This window comes from Cyprinus carpio, chromosome B8 (assembly GCF_018340385.1).
Source record: "Cyprinus carpio isolate SPL01 chromosome B8, ASM1834038v1, whole genome shotgun sequence".
NCBI classification, from domain to species: domain Eukaryota; kingdom Metazoa; phylum Chordata; class Actinopteri; order Cypriniformes; family Cyprinidae; genus Cyprinus; species Cyprinus carpio.
Window position 1 is genome coordinate 12693467 of NC_056604.1, and position 20941 is coordinate 12714407.

At 36.9% G+C, this 20941-nt stretch overlaps 1 protein-coding gene across 2 annotated transcripts; it reads left to right on the forward strand.

Annotated features, from left to right (window-relative positions):
* Positions 1 to 262: 262 nt before the first annotated feature.
* Positions 263 to 20023, forward strand: LOC109068276 (dihydropyridine-sensitive L-type skeletal muscle calcium channel subunit alpha-1). 2 transcript variants are annotated; one of them, XM_042729793.1, is made up of 45 exons: positions 263 to 713; positions 2087 to 2192; positions 3714 to 3853; positions 4060 to 4193; positions 4461 to 4613; positions 4742 to 4947; positions 5552 to 5655; positions 5930 to 6069; positions 6198 to 6282; positions 6362 to 6522; positions 6755 to 6980; positions 7306 to 7513; positions 7591 to 7711; positions 7946 to 8060; positions 9780 to 9876; positions 10092 to 10161; positions 10531 to 10663; positions 10775 to 10904; positions 10988 to 11047; positions 11131 to 11237; positions 11667 to 11754; positions 11942 to 12049; positions 12137 to 12189; positions 12286 to 12432; positions 12518 to 12719; positions 12966 to 13124; positions 13757 to 13867; positions 13959 to 14042; positions 14554 to 14604; positions 15027 to 15050; positions 15161 to 15286; positions 15473 to 15538; positions 15638 to 15729; positions 15878 to 16037; positions 16152 to 16279; positions 16389 to 16485; positions 16955 to 17057; positions 17131 to 17232; positions 17327 to 17454; positions 17545 to 17667; positions 17759 to 17982; positions 18351 to 18427; positions 18999 to 19084; positions 19179 to 19262; positions 19343 to 20023. In XM_042729793.1, exons 1-45 carry the CDS (start codon positions 505 to 507, stop codon positions 19571 to 19573), a joined length of 5559 nt encoding a protein of 1852 aa, XP_042585727.1. In that variant the 5' UTR covers positions 263 to 504; the 3' UTR covers positions 19574 to 20023. The 2 variants fall into 2 exon arrangements, with proteins under 2 accessions (XP_042585727.1, XP_042585728.1); XM_042729794.1 differs by having other exon boundaries at positions 18363 to 18427.
* The last annotated feature ends 918 nt before the right edge of the window (positions 20024 to 20941 follow it).

Genomic DNA, 20941 nt, shown 5'->3' on the forward strand with positions numbered 1-20941 from the left:
GTAAATCAACTAGGAAAAAGCCTGGCATATTTCAATACTACTTTATGTATCGTATTCTTAATATTTTCTCATTTTTGTGTCTTATGTCATCTGTGGTATTGTATAAGCAGCTGAATTTCTCTTACAGAATCATAGTCATTCTCTTTCTTCATCTGCTGCACCCCAAGGCTTCCCATCCCCTCCTCCACCTGCTTCCGCGCCCCCAAGAATGGACACTGACTGCCCATCTATATATATCCCTCAGAAGGGGCCAGCTGCGCCTAAATGCTTCCTACCCCTCCAATGCCTCCTTGTCTGGTGTAGGTTTGCAGCAGGGGCCAGGGCCAAGAAGGTACACTGTGCCTTCTCAGAGAGGGCGAGATGGTGGATGCAGCTTAGGACCATAGTTAAGATCTGACCTGGACTTAAGAAGACCAAGGATTTGTTAAACTAGGAATCTCATTTCAGGTTTTGTTTTGGTTTTTTGTGGGGAGTTGAGAAGACTTTACTTTTGGGAGATTCAAAATGGAGTCGGGTAGTGGCGGTGGTGGTGGTGGTGGGGTGGCAGCTTTGGCCTCGTTCATCATGAATGAAGAAGAACTGAAGAGAAAGCAAAGGGAGAAACTCAAGAAACTACAGGCCACAGGAGGAAACCCTCGACCGCCACGTTCCTTGTTCTTCTTCACGCTCAAAAACCCTTTCCGGAAGACCTGCATCAACATTGTGGAATGGAAGTATCCTTCAGACTTACATCCATTTTAGTTTCCATTCTTTTGGAATGTTGTTTAATGTTTGTTTAGTTTTGAATCATAATTGAGATGGGCGTGTTTTAGAAAGGCATCCATCCCCCAGAGAGCTGGTTTAGCATGCATGCCAGAAAAAGCATGCAACCATAAGTCTGATCTGTCTTACTCAGCGTCTAATGTTCAACAAAACCAGACTGAGATATTTGCTCCATTATAGATATCTTCATCTGTGAGGTGGAGAAAATAAAAACAGACACAGTTGTTTTTCATAATCCCCAGGTTTAGTGTGTCTTAAGGTGCTGAAATCTGTATCTAAGTTGTGAACTGAAGGTGTTAAGGTTTTGTTATGTGTCAGCCTCCACACAGTCAATTGGAAGCAGTTGGATCAGGTCTTTAAATGGAAGATGATAAGGATGAACCCCAGCCTATTTACAGCCAGTCAGCAAATACACTATTAATAAGACTTTAAACTAGTGTTAATTGACCCTATTTACAGTTTTTATCTTTTTGGTTTCAAAGGGTTTAGATTGAAAATTTTGTATATGTAAATACATGTCAAGATATTTGTAAGACTCTTTCATAAACAGAAGTTCCTAAATTCACAACAAGAACAAAAATCGACTGTGTTGCCATTCAAAACAAGTTGGAAACATCTTCTTAACTGCCTCTTTAAGACCGCACTTGGAGACAAAACTGACATAAACAGTAAACATTTGCTTTACGAAGTGAAACTTTCAGTTCCTGATTAGTTCATTAAGCAAATTTAAATGTTTTAACTTTTGTACTGAGGTGAATAGAAGATGTCATTTTGGAGTTCTATATTTTGCATAGGTGTATTTATACAGTTTAATGATATTCTGGTTGTGTACAGCTGTTGTGTGGGATCACTAGTGGACATGATGCTGAGCTGGCAGGGAAATTCTGATTCCACCCCCTAGTGGCAGAAATTTACAAATAATTACAGTTGGTTGGAGACTGTGAAACTGCACTAATTGATGATTATAATATTTCTTACTGGACATGAAATCATATATTTATTATATATTCTCTCCTAGTAAATGTTTACTCTGAAGTAAAACCACATCTTATAAATGATCTTCTTTACTAGATGGTTTGTGTGTCAGTGATTGTAATTTAGCTACTGACCAAATAACTACCCAAAGTCTCTCTCTTTTATTTAATCGCCAGAGCCAGTTTTACATGTATTTGGCTCTAGGTGACTGTTAATTTTTGCTTAAATCAGATTGATGCAATCCATACTCATATCCACCCCCAACCTGAATGTGAAAATGATTACCTCCATTTTCCAGTGGTTGTTTTTGCCATGTCTACTCATTGTTTTCCTGAGCATTCTCCATCAGGCCCTTCGAAATCATTATCCTGCTAACTATCTTCGCTAACTGTGTAGCTCTGGCCGTGTTTCTGCCCATGCCTGAAGAGGACACCAACAACACCAACTTAACATTGGTGAGAAGTTCTTACACTACAATTACCATAAGAGAACATATATGTTAAATGAATAATCTCTGATTACAGGTTATTTGAAGTAGTACATCAACTAATTTTGAAAATATTTGCTACTGAAGGTTGCAAAGAATATTATGGCACAGGTGAACTGGAGTAAAGGGATAGTTATGTCTATTTGCCAGAGAATCTGAGATACTTGAACATGCCCAAGATAAAGTGCTGTTCAGATTTTTGCCTGCTCAGCTTTTTTTGCCTTTGGGTTATAAGGGGGACATAGATGTTTTGAAACTGATACATATGCGCTAATGTTCTCGCCCAGCTGGCAGTTGCACAGGACAAATTTGTGATTTGCATAAGCTCTTAAGAGTTCAAGTTAGATAGAATTATGAGTTCATATACCTAGAATGCAGTTTAGAACATGTTTTACAAACTAAAAATATACCATGCTAGCAGGTGCTGTTTTGTGTGATGAGTTTTATATTTAGTCTTTGATTTGAGATGTGCATGTCCAAAAGGTACAAGTGTGGCGTTTATAAATACACACAAATCTCAGAAGGGGATTTTCATGACGCATCTAATGAGAAATTAACATAGATTCTATTGACATGACTGTTCTGTCACATTGACAGTCCATTTACTGCACAATGATGAGTTCATTTACCCCATGTGGACACAGAACTTTGCAGTTCTGCTCTTTTCCTATGTTTAACATTATTTGTTTCATCTAATGTGTATAAACACTTAAAGTAATGATAAATCCTCTTTACACAAGCTTATTTCATGACTCAAGCTTTGATGGTATGTAGGTCACACACTATTTCTCATAGCGTGTACAGTCATATTCTCCTTTCTCAGAACACAGAGAGTTATTACATTTCAGATGGCACAAATCTGAGCCCCACTTACTTATTTACTCCCCTGGGGTTACAGTGACTTACACTGGTGGGCCATCCATTCCTCAGATACTAAGCCATGAAACGGGAGCTGAGAGTGGATCTCAGTAGACATGGTCAGAATTAGGTTGATATGGCCTGTCCGTGTAGAATGAGAGGCAGTATGCTGTGTAAACATACTGATTAGGTCCTCACTGCACATTGAGGTTTGGCAAAATGTTAAGGTTCAGGTTTCAGTGGCACTTTGCGGAAGGTTTTTATATATATATATATATATATATATATATATATATATTTATATATATATATATATATATATATATATATATAGAACAAATGATCCATGCAATGCAGTTGACACTGTTTTGAAGCTGCCAAAACTTGAAGAACAAGAAAGTTAAAGAAAATGTCTTGTAGGTCATAATTTCTTAATGTTAAAATACTTTCTCCCAACCCTGCTTAATATGCTGATATCGGTCAGAATTTAAATAAATGAATAAACGTTTTTTAACTCTTCAGTTTGTATCTTGCAGTTCTCACAATTGTGGGGGGAAAAACAAGTCATAATTGTGACTGTATCATGTTTTACACCCCATTAATCTCTCCTATATTGTTTGTTTCCTTGCAGGAGAGTCTGGAGTACATCTTCCTGGTCATTTTCACTCTGGAGTGCTTCCTAAAGATAGTTGCATACGGGCTTTTGTTCCATGAAGGAGCCTATTTACGAAATTGTTGGAACATATTAGACTTTGTCATTGTGTTCATGGGGTAAGATGACATTTAGAATGTCCAGAAGCCATAAATGAAACACAATTGACCCCTGAAATGTTTCCCAAAACTGTCCTGAACTCATTTTAACGATAGATTTTTTTTTCTGTAGAGTTTGAAGTATTAATAATATAATAATAGCTGACATTTTAAAATGTATTGTTTAAGATTTCTTAAATAATAGTCCTTTTAAATTGCCTCTGCAGGCTCTTCACACTTGTGGTGGACACCATCAACACAATAGCAGGAGTTCCCACAGAGAAAGGAGGAGGGTTTGATATGAAGGCTCTAAGAGCATTTCGAGTCTTGCGACCACTGCGGCTGGTATCAGGAGTTCCCAGTAAGACTTTTAAGCACCACAAGTAGGGCAACATAGACCTTTAAAGCTAGATCCTAAATATACTCTGAAGATAATATCATAATTACTTATTAAGTGTACTCCTACAATATGCTCAATATCACAGAACGAGCCAGTGCTGAGTGAAAACAGTTTAAATATGTACACAAATGTGTTTATGTACATGCTTTGTTAACTGTCTTGTAAGATTACATATAATAATGTCTTTGTCCAATGTTAAAAAAGCTGGTGTGATTTGTTGTCATCCAGGCCTCCAGGTGGTAATGAGCTCTATTCTGAAGTCCATGTTGCCCCTCTTCCACATTGCATTGCTGGTCTTCTTCATGGTCACCATTTATGCCATTATGGGTTTGGAGCTGTTCAAGTGTAAAATGCACAAGACATGTTACTACCAGGGCACTAGTAAGTGTTTTGAGATCTTCAAACATATAAAGGGAGTCTTATAATTGAAAACAAGTTTTGGATATGTAAAAGAAAATACCTTGATTTAATGATAGTAAGTTGACAAATCAATTCAACCTCTGCTTCAGATATCATTGCCGTCAGGGAGAATGAGAAGCCATCGCCCTGTGCTCAGGCTGGACACGGGCGCCGCTGCACCATCAATGGCACTGAATGTCGGGCAGGTTGGCCTGGTCCCAACTTTGGCATCACACATTTTGACAACTTTGGCTTTGCCATGCTCACAGTCTTTCAGTGTATCACAACGGAGAGCTGGACTGATGTTCTCTACTGGGTAATTACTTATGGGCATGATAATCCTCCAGTAGACAAACATTCATTTATATTAACAGGCAATAATTAAACTTCTCTATGCTAAAGTTAAAAAATTAATGACGGGACATTATACATTTAACAATCAGTATAGGCTATATATAATACAATTCAATTATGATGATATTCAGACCAACAGCAAGATAACAAGGCTAATATTAGTTTTACACAACAGTTCAATAGACAATAAATAAATAAAACAAATAGTGAGTAACTTACATTTTAGACGCAATATTTCCAGTTGTTTTGTCTCCGATCAACAAAATAATTCCAAATGATACTGGTTTTCCCGATCTTTGACAATGCGTCTTGTGTTGCACTGCTTTTTAATATATACACAGAAATACACAGAAATTGGGTTGTATTCCTGAACGAGTCAGTGTGTTTGAACTAATTTGGTTCGATCACTCATTCATAAAGAAAGACACTTTTGGCCACCTACTAGTGCAAAGATGTAAACTGCAGAAAGGGAAAAATCCCCAGAATGACCATTTGTCAGTGACAGGATTTTTGGAACAAATCCAAATTTAATGTTTGTCAAATCTAGTGATGATTTTATCTTTTAGATTAATGATGCCATGGGGAATGACTGGCCCTGGATCTACTTCCTGACTCTGATACTTGTGGGCTCCTTCTTCATCCTTAACCTCGTCCTTGGAGCACTGAGCGGGTATTAGCTCTAGCTATGTTTTTAATAAAAGGTTTTAATACTAACTGCTTAAAGTTTGGTTAACAAGTTTGGAAGTCTTTATTATTATTCCACGATGAATGAGTCTACTGAAATGGTTTATGGGAAACAGATCTGTTTAATCGAATTAAATGGCTCATCTTAACTACTTGAGAGACATAAAAATACAAGAATATCACATGACCAGAAAGCCATTTCAGCAAACTCAACTACATGGTTAAGTGGCCTAACTGAGACGAGTTTTTCCTCTATGCAGGGAGTTTACTAAGGAAAGGGAGAAGTCACGGTCACGAGGAGAGTACCAAAAGCTACGAGAGCGACAACAAATGGATGAGGATCTGGAAGGATACATGGAATGGATCACTCATGCTGAAGTGATGGATGGAGATTCTGAGGGTAATGGTGCTATTACAGTCCTTTTTACATAGGTGTTATGTTATTCTCTCGATCTATCTGATGTCATTAAAAAAAAAAAACAGGAACTGCATCTTTAAAGTTTCTCACTACTTTGATTTACTCTCCAGCACTTCTTCTTCTTAGAAAGGACACTGATTCAGAATCAGACAGTTTATACCAGATGGCGGGGATCAACAGGGTGATCTATTTCTAGTGAGTGTGCAATCAAGAGCAAAAATATGCATTATGATTTAACCAAAGACTGATTCTTCATTTACTGTGTAATCCGCAGCCGTCTCGCACGCCGCTGGAACGTTGTTTTACGGAGAAAGTGTCATGTTTGGGTGAAATCTAAATTCTTCAACTGGTGGGTTCTGCTTGTTGTGTTACTCAACACCCTGGTCATTGCAATGGAGCATCATAACCAGACTGAGGGGTTAACAAGTTTTCAAGGTATGTTCCATTAAGCAATACATTACATTAGATAATACATTACAATACATAAAGCAATACAATACATTAGTTAATACATTACAATACATTAAGCAATACAAGATTCCCAACTCCTATTTAGTATTTAAAAGTTGTTGTAAGGAATCTTTAAAATAGAATCACTCAGTAATTCTAGTGATTTTATTATATATTTATTTTGGTGAATGAAGTAAGATCTTGGTCCTGTTTGCAGACACTGCCAATGTAATTCTACTCGCCTGTTTCACGATTGAGATGGTTATGAAGATGTATGCATTTGGTCCGAGAGCCTACTTCATGTCCATCTTTAACCGATTTGACTGTTTTGTGGTCACGATTGGAATACTGGAGATCATCTTGGTTGTGTCAAACATCATGACACCACTGGGGATCTCTGTGATGAGATGCATACGTCTCCTGCGCTTATTCAAGCTCACAAGGTATGTTCATATATTTAAATCCTTAAGTTATTACAAATAATAATAATGATTTATAACATTATTTCCCAATCTTACAACCATCTGTTTTAACTTCCTTATTTTCCTGCAACAATTCACAAGAACTTTAACTCTGAGGTAATGAGAAGAGTACCTTATTAGTACAACTACTTTACTTACTATCTTCGGCTTTTGCCCAGGATTTAACGCTGTGAAATATATCATTTATTTATTACATTTTTATTTTATTTTATTTTATTTTGACCTCTCATACACAAAATACATGTTTCCTTCACCAAGACTGTTATTTCCTCTCATTGGTCATTAGGTACTGGACATCACTTAATAACTTAGTGGCATCCTTACTCAACTCAGTGAAATCCATCGCCTCCCTGCTCCTGCTCCTCTTCCTCTTCATTGTCATCTTCGCCCTCCTGGGTATGCAGGTGTTTGGTGGGAAATTCAACTTCCCTGACAGAGTGATTCAGCGCAGTAACTTTGACAACTTCCCACAGGCCCTCATCAGTGTTTTCCAGGTACCTCAACTGCAATTTTAGTAAAATTGTGCTGTGATTACAGAAGCTGTTTATGTGAGGTTGGGCTATGTTTTCAGGTGCTAACTGGAGAGGAGTGGGACTCCATTATGTACAATGGAATCATGGCTCACGGTGGACCTCAGTCCCCAGGAATTCTTGTCAGCATTTACTTCATAATTCTGTATGTCTGTGGAAACTGTATCCTTTTGAAGCATATGTCATTATTTTCGTGTCCATGTTATGAATTTGTCAGAACTGATTGGAGATGATAAATGAGAATTCAGTGTGTTTTAAAGAATATAGCAAAGCACTCAATATAAAATAAACATTTGCAATTGTTTCTGCTGCTAAGTGCAAAGTATTTCACAACTAGTAATGTTGTATTGTTGTGATAAGTTTGTTTGGACTTTTCCTTAGCAAGCTGTTAAATAGTCGTTCTCTTGAATGTGTTCTTGGCCATCGCTGTGGACAATCTAGCCGAGGCTGAGAGTCTAACAGCAGCACAGAAAGAGAAAGCAGAGGAGAAAGCCAGAAGGAAACTCATGAGGTAAAAGAACAATTCATTTATACTTTTATTTCATCAAGGATGCATTAAACTGATTAAAAGTCAGATTTATTATGTAGAAAATATTTTTCTTCATATAGTTCTGAAAAATGTTGCAGTTTCCACAAAAACAATAAAATAAAATAAAGGCAAGACAAGTGTATTTATATAGCACATTTAATAAACAATGGTAATTCAAAGTGCTTTACATAAAAGGAAGTAAAATAATCATAAACAATAATCACAACAATAAAACAAAGAATTTTAAAACTTTTAAAATTATTTAAAAATTAATTTAAAATGAATTTAAAACAGTTAAAATTGGAAATGATTATATATAAAATACAGTGCAATCAGTTTGGACGTAGCACAGTGCTCATTCAATAAATGCACAGCTAAACAGATGAGTTTTGAGTCTAGTTTTAAATGTGACTAATGTTTTAGCACATCTGATCTCTTCTGGAAGCTGATTCCAACTGCGGGTGGCATAGTAACTAAAGGCGGACTCCCCTTGTTTTGTGTGAACCCTTGGTATTTCTAACTGACTTGATCCTAATGATCTGAGTGGTCTGTTAGGTTTATATTCAGTGACCATATCTGCAATGTATTTAGGTCCTAGGCAATTGAGTGATTTATAAACGAGTAAAAGTACTTTAAAATCAATCCTAAATGTAACTGGAAGCCAGTGTAAGGACCTGAGGACTGGTGTGATATGCTCAGGTTTTCTGGTTCTAGTCAGAATCCTGGCAGCAGCTGTCTAATAGTCTTCTTGGGAAGACCGGTGAGGAGACCATTTCAATAGTCCACCCTGCTGGCGATAAAGGCATGAACAAGTTTCTCCAAGTCTTGACTGGAAACAAAACATTTAACTCTTGCAATGTTTTTGAAATGATAGAATGCTGATTTAGTTACTGCTTTGACATGACTACTGAAACTAAGGTCTGTCTCCAGAATCACACCAAGATTCTTGACTTGATTTTTAGTTATTTGACCCCTAGAGTCAAGGTATGCATTCACCTTGAGAACTTCATCCACTTTTGTTTCCAAATGCAATGACTTCAGTTTTCACCTTGTTTAACTGAAGTAAGTTTTGGCACATCCAACTGTTAATTTCATCAGTGCATTGGCAGAGGGAGTCAATGGGGCTGTAGTAATTTGGCGATAAGGCTAGGTAAATCTGGGTATCATCAGCATAGCTGTTATAGGTAATTTGGTTCTTTCTCATTATTTGACTTAGTGGAAGTATATACAGGCTAAACAAGAGCGGTGCATGAAGTGAGCCTTGTGGGACTCCACGTCTTGAATGTCCACTTAGACTTATGCTCTCCTATACTCACATAATAATCTTTCCCTTAAATAAAATAAAATATGCAGCACAATTATTTTTGACATTGATAATGAGAAAGAAATGTTTCTGGAGTATCAAATCAGCTTATTAGAATTATTTCTGAAGGATCATGTGACACTGAAGTCTAGAATAATGGCTGCTGACAAAAATTTAACTTTGCCATCAAAAGCACAATTACATTTTAAAAATATTAAAATAGAAACAGTTATTTTAAATTGTAATCATATTTCACAATATTACTGTTTTTACCTTATTTTTGATCAAATAAATTCAGCCTTGGTGAGACTTCTTTTAAAAACATAACCCCAAACTTTTGAATGTATTTGCATATCTATATATTACTAAACAACATTTTGTCTTATTTTTTTCAAATAAACATTGCCAGAGAAAAGTGAGGAGGAGAAGGCCCTGATGGCTAAGAGACTAATGGAGTCCAGGTCAAAAGCTGAGGGAATGCCCACCACAGCAAAGGTACATCTGACACAAAATAGCTCATCGTGCTTATTTTATATAAACCTACTGCAATACTTTACTAGTTGGTTTTCTGTCTAGTCTATTAGGATGATTCACTACATCAGGTCTTCAATCAGCGACATCAAATTTTAGGCTCTGATGCTAGGCTCTTATTGTCTGCTAAATAAACTAAAGCGTAAAAGCCTAAAAAAGTTTCATGTTTTTGTCTCTAGCTCAAGATAGATGAGTTTGAATCAAATGTTAATGAAGTGAAAGACCCCTTTCCTCCTGCAGACTTTCCAGGTAAGGCTGAAAGACTCTAACATAAGACTTTATATATCATTTGAGGGCTCTGCACTTCATAAAATGCTGGCTCAGACCTCACAGTACATCTCTAAACATGTAATGGATGAAGTTCAAAGATAGCTGATCTATTATAAGTAAAATGTATTATTAGCTCCAGCCTCCAAGCTCATTTATGGAGCACATTTCAAACCACATGCCTGGCTATTTTCATTTGATTTTCAAGCTATGCAAAATTAAATTAGTTTCACAGAATAAACGGCTTCATGATCAATGCTAATCCAAATAAATCTTATTTCACACAAGTAGATCACAAATGAGCACAATGTTTTTGAGTGGATCATGCTGTAATCTTTCTCTCTTACTCAGGTGATGACGAGGAAGTGGAACCAGAGATCCCGATAAGCCCCAGACCCAGACCCATGGCTGACCTACAGCTGAAGGAGACAGTGGTGCCCATGCCTGAGGCCAGCTCCTTTTTCATCTTTGGCCCACAGAACAAGTGAGGCTTTATGGCCTGATTTATAATACCATTAAATCTAAATTTAGAACTAGACTTTAATTGTGCCTGACAAATGGCCCCAAAATGATTTACTAATGCTGTTTGTCAAAAGTTCCGGAAGCTTTGCCACAGGATCGTCAACCACACGACCTTCACCAACATCATCCTCCTCTTCATCCTTCTCAGCAGTATCTCCCTGGCTGCTGAAGACCCCATTGACCCCCGTTCATTCCGAAACAAGGTACCGAAAACTTAGATTATTGCGTTAACTGAACTATTAGTTATCCATTCATAAAAATGAACATTCATTAATTCATTTCACAGGTCTTGGCTTATGCTGACATTGTCTTTACGACTGTCTTCACCATTGAAATTGTGCTAAAGGTAATGTGCTTGTCAACTTGATGTTACTTTCAGATTTGTGGTTTTGCTGACATTTAATTCAGCACTGACCTGTGTATTTTTAGATGACGGTTTATGGAGCGTTCCTGCATACTGGCTCTTTCTGCCGGAACTCCTTCAACATTTTGGATCTCATTGTTGTGGGTGTTTCTCTCTTGTCCATGGGCATGGAGTAAGTTCAATAATATTTAAGTTGCAGTTTTTAGTATACATTACCCATCATTTTATTGCTTTGACAAGGATATTTTTGTCTTAAACAAGGAATATTCTAACTTGAATATAAATTACAAAAACAACCCAATAAATAAAAAATATCAGTTAACTGTTCTCGCACATGCATTATTCCGCTGATGACCACCAGCAGCGTTTTTCAATATGTACAAACAACATGTGCGAGACATTTCTTTTAAATGAATCAAACACATGCAGATTACAACTGACGTCATTTGATAATGTGTAGTAAAAGAAACACATTGCAAGTTTTTTTTAAAGTAGTATTCTTTAAAAAATAAATGAATTAATCATACAAGTGAATGTTTTTTGTAAGTTTTAATTAAAATACAGTGAAGGCCAATAATCAAATTGCATTACTGTATTGCAGGTCGAGTACTATCTCAGTGGTGAAGATTCTCAGGGTGTTGAGGGTACTAAGACCTCTAAGGGCCATCAACAGAGCCAAAGGGTTAAAGGTGTATATTCATTCAGCATCTTAACTAAAAAACTGCTGTGATTTGTAATGTGGCGAGCGTTTGTCTGTGTATTTAAAAATGGATAGCCATTGGTTAGTTGGTTTAGGGCCAATCTTCAAAGTATGATACATATTAGGCACTAAATATACTCAAATCTTCTAAACATTAATACATTTTTCATCTCCAGCACGTGGTCCAGTGTATGTTTGTGGCCATAAAGACCATTGGTAATATCGTCCTGGTCACCATGCTCTTGGACTTCATGTTCGCCTGCATTGGAGTGCAGCTCTTCAAGGTGTGACAACCACCATATTGTGCTATAAAACCCTGTGTTTTTAAATTAAGGAAGAGACTGTACACTAAACGTCTTGCCTTTATTTAGGGCAAATTGTACTATTGTACGGACCCCCTTCAAAAGACAGCAGAGGAGTGTCAGTGAGTATTTTTTGCCACATTTCTTTGAATGCTTTTTCCTCTTCCTGTTTCTGCTGATATGTATCTAAAATATTGTTTTACATTTGGTTTTTCTAAGGGAACATTTTTAAAGCATGTGCCAAACTCTCTTCATGACATTGAGGTCCATCAGCGCATGTGGGTCAACAGTGATTTCAACTTTGACAATGTGCTGAATGGCATGCTGGCTCTCTTCACCATCTCCACATTTGAGGGCTGGCCAGAGTGAGTGTGTGAAAATCTACTCCTATTTTCATCTAACGTCAAGATCATGTTTCACACAAAACCTTCCTTCACTCATCTTCAACAGGATCCTATATAAGGCTATAGACTCAAATGCAGTCGACACAGGCCCTTTGTACAATAACCGAGTGGGCATCTCCATATTCTTTATCATCTACATCATCATCATTGCCTTCTTCATGATGAACATCTTTGTGGGTTTCGTCATCGTCACTTTTCAAAAACAAGGAGAGCAGGAATACAAGAACTGCGAGCTTGACAAGAACCAGGTAACCAGTGTGACCTTTGATGTTCTTCACATGGGATTTTATCCAGGAATTTGTGTGTATATTGAATGACAGATTTTAAGCAAAATATCCTATTTACAGTATACTGTACATCTGCATTTCATATGCCTGGTTTAACTCCACTTTTATTGTATATACAGTATTTATCAGGTTTATGATGTTAATGCAACTGGGCTTACTGTGTTGTAATTTTATAATCATCTTCTCTTTCATATCACCCCTCACCAGCGTCAATGTGTGCAGTATGCACTGAAAGCACGCCCCCTCAAATGCTACATCCCGAAGAACCCGCACCAGTACCGTGTGTGGTACTTCGTGACTTCTTGCTATTTTGAGTACCTCATGTTCTTTCTCATCATGCTCAACACACTGTGTCTTGGAATTCAGGTAAGCTTAAATAGAAGTTACATTTATTCACAGCTGATGATATACACTACTGTTCAAAAGTTTGGGGTCAGTGAGATTTATTTAAAGAAATTAATACTTTTATTCAGCAAGGATGCATTAAATTGATCAAAAGAGGCGGATGAGTCATTGATAATGACATAAAAAAAAACATTTTAAAATGTATTAAAATAGGAATTATATATACAATATTTCACAGTATTGCTGTTTTTATTGTATTTTTGATAAATAAATGCAGCCTTGATGATCATCAGAAACCTTCTAAACATTCAAAAAATGTAGTTATTTGGGGGATAGTCTAATTCAGTCGATATTTGGCATTTTTTTCATTACTGGCAATGGGTTATAGGGGTGTTTTTCAAATTGATTTTCTATTTTAGTAAATATTATGTAATTTTATTGATGCATGTAATATGTATTATCTTTACATTCAATTTATATTGCCTTTAATTCAACCATTACAAAACCTTAACATTTACCAGTGTTTTCAAGCCAATAAAGTAAAGCTTAATCCCTTTCAGTCAGAACAATATTCAGGCTGTATGATAGTTCATAAAAAATGTAAAAAATGGCTGCTTTGTTAATCTGCTGTCTCTCTTTTCTCTGTGGTACAGCACTGCAACCAGTCCGATCATATAACCAAACTCTCGGACACTCTCAACCTCATCTTCACTGTCCTGTTCACCGGCGAGATGATCGTCAAACTCATTGCATTCAAAGCAAAGGTACTCCTGCTTCCTCGGTATGAAATGAATGTAAGAGGATGTGCTTTATTTGATGATATTGTTGGTATTTTGTGTGTGTGTCATGACACAGGGTTACTTTGGAGACCCTTGGAATGTGTTTGATTTCATCATCGTGGTCGGTAGTATTGTTGACGTGGTCCTCAGTGAGGTTGATGTGAGTATGACAATAACTTGAGACTCCAAACTTACTTCAAAATATTGTCTGAGTGATTTATATGTTGTGTTAATGTCTCTACAAAAGCAAAAGCATTTCAAATGGCGACCAACAATGGCTTGTATTTTAAACCCGTATTTAGCGATACATGAAGCACAGACCACAACAAGCAGTCAATGTCAGCATTAGTGCACAGGAGGTACAGATTTCTTCAGCTCCAGCTTAGTATTCTTCTCATTCAACAAACTTCACTCATCAGTGGCCATTGATGGGCTCATTTTCATGATTCATTTCACCCTCTTTCCATCTATCACAGCTGCTTAATACACACCGCTCCACATCTCCAAGAGTGATTTGATGCACTTTTTTTTAAAAGTCTATATAAATAACCACTTGTTTTGGAACTGATTCATAATTTTGATGTTATATTGACGTTTGTCTCTTATTCGCAAGATGCATTTCCGTTTCTATCATGTCATCTCTCATCCATCATCCATCTTTCTGTTCTCAGGCTGCGCTGGAGGCCCGTGGGGGACTGTGGTGTCTACATGGTTGTGCGGTAAATATCATTCTGCGCTGCATGGGACGGCCACTGCTCACATTATCTCATACTATACGAAGAGCAAGGAGAACTGAATTTGTTAGACAGCCATGAATAATACTGACTTTATGGCTCAGTCAGCAGATCCCGACTGATGAAAAAAGAAAAAGCTTTTTAAAAATGTGCTTAATTTATCTCATTGTGCTTGCCTAAATGGTTTGAATACATTATTCCTTATTCTTTATGTAATTAATTTAGGTAACGTCTCTGTCTTGACTGTATTCATGTATTTAGACGCTTAAATATCCACAAATATGCATGATACCAGATTATGGTGTAGCTATGTATTTTTGCTTTATATGATATTATATGCTATTATATTATATTGTATTATATTGCATGACTGATGGAAACCAGTGAAAAGAGTCTATTCTTTTTTCAGGGTGAATCCAATGCAGGCAATAGCTGTAAGTACATTATCCTGGTTTGTTTTCTTTTTAAACACTTTAAAAAATTGTCAAGTTTAATATTTACAGCTGGAACTAAACATTTGTCTCATAATTTTACTCGTTTATAGGAGGCAGAAAACGTCAGAGTTTCCATCACGTTCTTCCGGCTGTTCCGTGTGCTGCGTCTCATTAAACTGCTCAATCGCTCAGAGGGGATCAGGAACCTTCTGTGGACCTTTATTAAGTCCTTCCAGGTCAGACAAGACAAAAGAAAACGAAATAATTAATAATAATAATTATATCTAGTTAATAATATAACGACCATAATAATGTATTTATTTATTTTATCATTTTATTTTATTGTATTATTTTTAATGAAAAGTGCTTTAGCTTTAACTGAATGTATCTTACAGTCTATGATGATGTGTTTCCTGCTTCAGGCGCTGCCTCATGTGGGTCTTCTCATTGTCATGCTCTTCTTCATCTATGCTGTCATAGGGATGCAGGTGAGCTTCACTTGTCTGGTTTCCTTCAGTTGTTTAAATTTCCTATAGTTTCTCTCATTCTTGTTATAAATGTTTCTTAAATTCTTCTTCTGTTTATAGATGTTTGGTAAAGTTGCTCTGGTCGATGGTACAGAGATTAACCGTAACAATAACTTCCAAACTTTCCCTCAAGCTGTATTGTTATTGTTCCGGTGAGTCAGCAATGTACTGAGAGAAATAATTTTTGCTTGTTTGTTCTTTAATAAAAGTCATTCTTTGCAAACTTGAGAGCCTATATAGTGCACTCAACTCTATTTTTAGTCTAATAACCAGGTAACTGATGAATGTGTGGGTTCACAGTGTTGCCACTGGAGAGCAGTGGCCTAAAGTCATGCTGGCCTCTATGTATGGGAAGCTCTGTGACGCCAAATCAGACTACGGCCCTGGAGAGGAATACACCTGCGGCTCCAGCATCGCTGTCTTCTACTTCCTCAGCTTTTACATGCTGTGTGCATTTTTGGTAAGCAGATATGAGGCTCCTGTAGTTTACACACGGTAAACTTGGAAATCAGCTCAGAATACAGTATCCAACATTGCTGTTTGTTTTAGAAACTAAATCTATCTCTTCCTGTAGATTATCAATTTGTTTGTGGCTATCATTATGGACAATTTTGATTACCTCACTCGCGACTGGTCAATCCTCGGCCCGCATCACCTGGATGAGTTCAAGAAGATCTGGGCAGAGTATGACCCTGAAGCAACGTGAGTTAAAGCACACACGGCTCCAAAGCCAGTGTCATCTTATCCTGATGTTCATTTTATGATTTTCCTTAAGACATAATAAAGTACACTGTCTTCTGTGCTTATAAAGGGGACGAATCAAACATCTGGATGTAGTAACTCTCCTACGGAGGATTCAACCACCGTTGGGTTTTGGTAAATTTTGTCCACACCGCTCAGCGTGTAAGGTAAGAGAATTGGCTTTTCTTTTTTTTTGGTTCTTTTCAGAAATTTGGGGTTTGGGTTTTTTTTATGCTCACCAAGGCTGTCTTTATTTGATCAAAAATACAGTAAAAACAGCAATATTGTAACTTATTATTACAATTTAAAATTGCTGTTATGTATTTCAATATATTTTCAAATGTAATTTATTCCTGATGGCAAAGCTGAATTTTCAGCAGCCATTACTCCAGACTTTAGTGTCACATGATCCTTCAGAAATCATTCTAATATGTTGATTAGGTGCTAAAGAAACATTTCATATTATTATCAATAACACTGTAAACAATACAATTAAAATTTATAATTGTAACATTTTAATTTAGATCAATTCAGTGCATCCAAGTATTAATAAAAAAAAGTGCTGACCCCAAACTTTTGATCAGTTGTGTATTTCAGTGAGTATTTCAAATCTGTATTTGTGGACTTCTACCTCAGCGCCTGATTTCCATGAACATGCCGCTGAACAGCGACGGCACAGTGACCTTCAACGCCACACTCTTCGCACTGGTCAGAACAGCTTTGAAAATCAAAACGGAAGGTGTGTAATTGAGATTAAATTTAACAAGCAGTTTACTTCATGGCATAGTATATAATTGACATTTTTCTGTTAGGAAACTTTGAGCAGGCCAATGAGGAACTGAGAGCCATCATTAAGTCAATCTGGAAGAGGACCAGTATGAAGCTATTGGACCAGGTCATTCCACCCATTGGAGGTGAGATAGCTGTGATAATAATAATTTCTATTTAATTTACATATTTTTAAATACAATCCATAATCTGACTGTGATGTAATTTTATTGGCTGTAGAGGATGAAGTCACCGTTGGAAAGTTCTACGCTACTTTCCTGATTCAGGAACACTTCCGCAAGTTTATGCAGCGGCAGGAGGAATACTACGGTTACAGGCCTACCAAGAAGAACGCTGATGAGATTAAGGTGCACTTTATGATAAATGCTTGTAGTAAACATCATAAAAAGGACACTTTTCAAGCAAAATACTAACAAGACTTGCATCTGACTTTGCAGGCAGGTCTGCGCAGCATTGAGGAGGAAGCAGCACCTGAGCTGCACAGGGCCATCTCAGGTGACCTGATCGCTGAGGATGACATGGAGCGTGCCTTAGAGGCCGGAGAGGAGGGCATCTACAGGGTCTGCACTGAAGCATCTTCTTAAGGAAATAGACACAAGTAGATAAAGATGTACATTTAGACTTATAGTCTCTGTGTCTCTATCCCTGCAGCGGACAGGAGGTCTGTTTGGACTCCACACTGACCCCTTCTCCTCTGAGCCCAGCAGCCCCCTTTCCACACAGATGACCAGCCAGAGGCCCCTGCAGTTTGTGGAGACTCGTCTGGAGGATATAGAGTCACCTCCAGACTCCGTCTTCCTCCCAAACACTGAGTTCTTCCCTGATAACATGCCAACAACAAGCAACACCAATAACAATGCCAACTTTGTTGAAGAGTGAGTGGATACCTATAATGAATAGTGCTCTTAAAGCAACACTATGTAACTTTTTCTGTGTTCAAAATTTGCAAAATGTATATAATGAGCGAGTACATCAAAAATTCATCTACCAAGCCACCGTTTTGTCTTATCCCAAATCACTGTGGTACATTTATAATAAGTGATTATTTTTGGACTATTGTATCCTGTTCGGGTCGTCACCGCTGCGGAGTAACACATACCTGCGTGAAGTAGCTCCGGTTAGAATGTTCTTCTGCGGGATGTGTACAGTTCTGTTTATCAACCGCTAGAGTGCCAAAATTTACATAGTGTTGCTTTAAGGTGTATCTGTAAAGGTCCCAATGCTCATGTGATGCTGTTTTTGGTATGTCATCCAGGTATACGTTTGAAAACGAGTCACTGTCAGCTGCTGCAACCAGAAACTATTCATATGAGGACATAAGTAAGTGAAAAGAGTAGGTGATTGAAGAACAAAAATTCAATAAATAATAAACATATATATATATATATATATATATATATATATACATATATATATATATATATATATATATATATATATATTATAAAATTATCTACTATTAGGACCCATACAATTTTTGTCATTGTGATATTGTTTTCATATCAATTTTATTTAATTTAGCATTTTATTCAATTTTATACTCAACTCATTACTGTCATGTTTGTTTTACAGTATTACATTGAAAATACTTTTTTATGAAATGTTATTCATTTTAAATTAATTTTTATTGAAAGCACTACAACAACAAAAAAGTTTGAGGTCAAATATTACAATAATACTTTTATTCAGCAAGGATGCAATAAACTGATCAAAATTGACAGTAAAGAAATTGTAATGTTACAAAATATTTTTATTTCCGATAAATGCTGTTCTTTTGAACTTTGCATTTATCAGAGAATCCTGAAAATCATGTTTTTTACTTTACCAAAAATATGACAGAAATCGACACACTTTATTGTATAAATGACATTATTTTCTTTGCAACCAATAGGAGGCTCCAGTTCATATGTGGGCGGGGCCTCAAGTGTTGATGACAGACGGTTGTCAGATTTCACTGTGAGGACCAATATCACACAGGTGTGGACGGGTGTCACATTTCCTGAGCTAAACACAGTACAGTGACTACTTGATATTCCTCTCTGACTCCTCCATGTTTGTCTGACTCTCTCAGTTCCCCTATAACCCCTCATATGGGCCATCCAAGAACCAGACAGCAACAGAAGCTTCACCAGCCACCGACAAACTCATTCAGCAGGTAAATGTACTTAACATTTAACATTTATTCCATACCTTCTCAGGAAAGGCTATTACACCATACTGTCCATGAATCCTCAGGCACTGAGAGACGGTGGTCTAGACTCCTTGGCTGAGGACCCAAAGTTTGTATCTGTGACTAGGAAGGAGCTGGCAGAAGCCATTAATATTGGCATGGAGGATATGGAGGGCATGGCTCAGGGTATTGTAAACGGGCAGAGCGGCAAGGTAACAAAACGTAAACGCCGTCCCATCCCTGTTCCACCCGGCACCCAGACAACCAAACCCAAGGAAAACACTAGTGCCGTGTAGAGACACATTGAGAGACATTCAGCAAATTCATGAGACGTCATCAGCCTGAATCTTCTGCCATTGTCCAAAATCACTTACTTCAGTTTATGAACAGGTAGTGCACTGGTTGTTTTGAAGGGTACTTTTTTCAAAGATGGTAAGAGAAATAACATAAAAAGGGACGCCTGCCTGAACATGTTACTGCTGTTTTAATGAGGTCTGGTGATTTTTCTTTCTGATGGCTGTTCTGATTTAGGACTTTGGTGACTGAATTTACCAAACATCCTCAATAAAATTGTTCACACTCTGTTCTGTGAACATTTACAGTTCAGTGAGTTACATAAAGCAGACAAATGCCTGAAAACCTTGTAATCTGTGGACATAGAGCCACAAAAGCAAGTCTTTTCTACCACATGTACCTGTGGTTTAAACTTTTTTTGTATTGAGTTATAAAATAATTGTTACACTAAACGGAGGGATTATCCTGACATTTTATTTACAGGAAAATCTTTAGCAGTTTTTAAAGGTGAATTTCAGGGGGGAAAAACATACTGTATACATAAAACATACTGGTCCTAAAAAGAAATTAGATTTTTGATCTTTTTCCTAATTTAAATGGAAAGTGTTTGCATGCTTGTGACTGACAGGACAAGTACAATATGCAAAGAACTTCATTTGTACTTTTTGCATTTTAAAAATGAAATGTCAGTCATTGGCTAGTATATGAAGAAAACTTTTTCTGGAATATGGTAAGGATTAAGGATTTTTTTCTTTAATTTTTATTTGTTAATTTAACGGCTTGTATATTTGTCATATAGTACAGTTGAGATGAATATAGGACAGTGGGAATGGGATCAGTATGTGATGCAGGCCGGATTTAAACTGGCTTCCGGGTTTTTTTTTTTTTTGCACTACCCACAGGCACTGCCACCTTTTTCTTAGAAAAGGGATTTGTAGTGGACAAGATAAGTTTTCTAGGGACACTGGATGTAGACATTTACATGTGAAGCATGCACACCAGAAATACAATGCAGATACTTGACTAAAATAACACTGAAACAAACTAATGTTGCTTTAGAAAAGTTTTTCACTGAACAACGTTCCAGTTTTTTGAATCTTCTCAATGTAGCAGCTGAAGTCCTCAAATGAAATCATTTTGCTCACTATTGCAACGTTGCACCTTTTTAAAGCATATCAAAATATATCTAAAAATGTCAAAAAATGACACAAAAAAACTTCATTAAATCTTTACATTCTCTCTCATGCGGTCTGATCTGTCATTTCCATTCAGCACGTTTTTATATTTCAGTGCAAAGTACAAAAGTTTGATTGATTTGCATTTAGATACACACATTTTCACTTTCCACCTCAGCCTGTGTGTCTCGCAAA

Excerpts from the sequence above, each read along its gene's own strand:
- LOC109068276 (XM_042729793.1), top strand. The coding sequence starts at position 505 with ATGGAGTCGGGTAGTGGCGGTGGTGGTGGTGGTGGGGTGGCAGCTTTG. Across the intron at positions 9,877-10,091 it reads GAATGCCCACCACAGCAAAG|CTCAAGATAGATGAGTTTGA; the intron begins GTACATCTGACA and ends TTTTGTCTCTAG. Across the intron at positions 17,233-17,326 it reads GGTCATTCCACCCATTGGAG|AGGATGAAGTCACCGTTGGA; the intron begins GTGAGATAGCTG and ends TATTGGCTGTAG.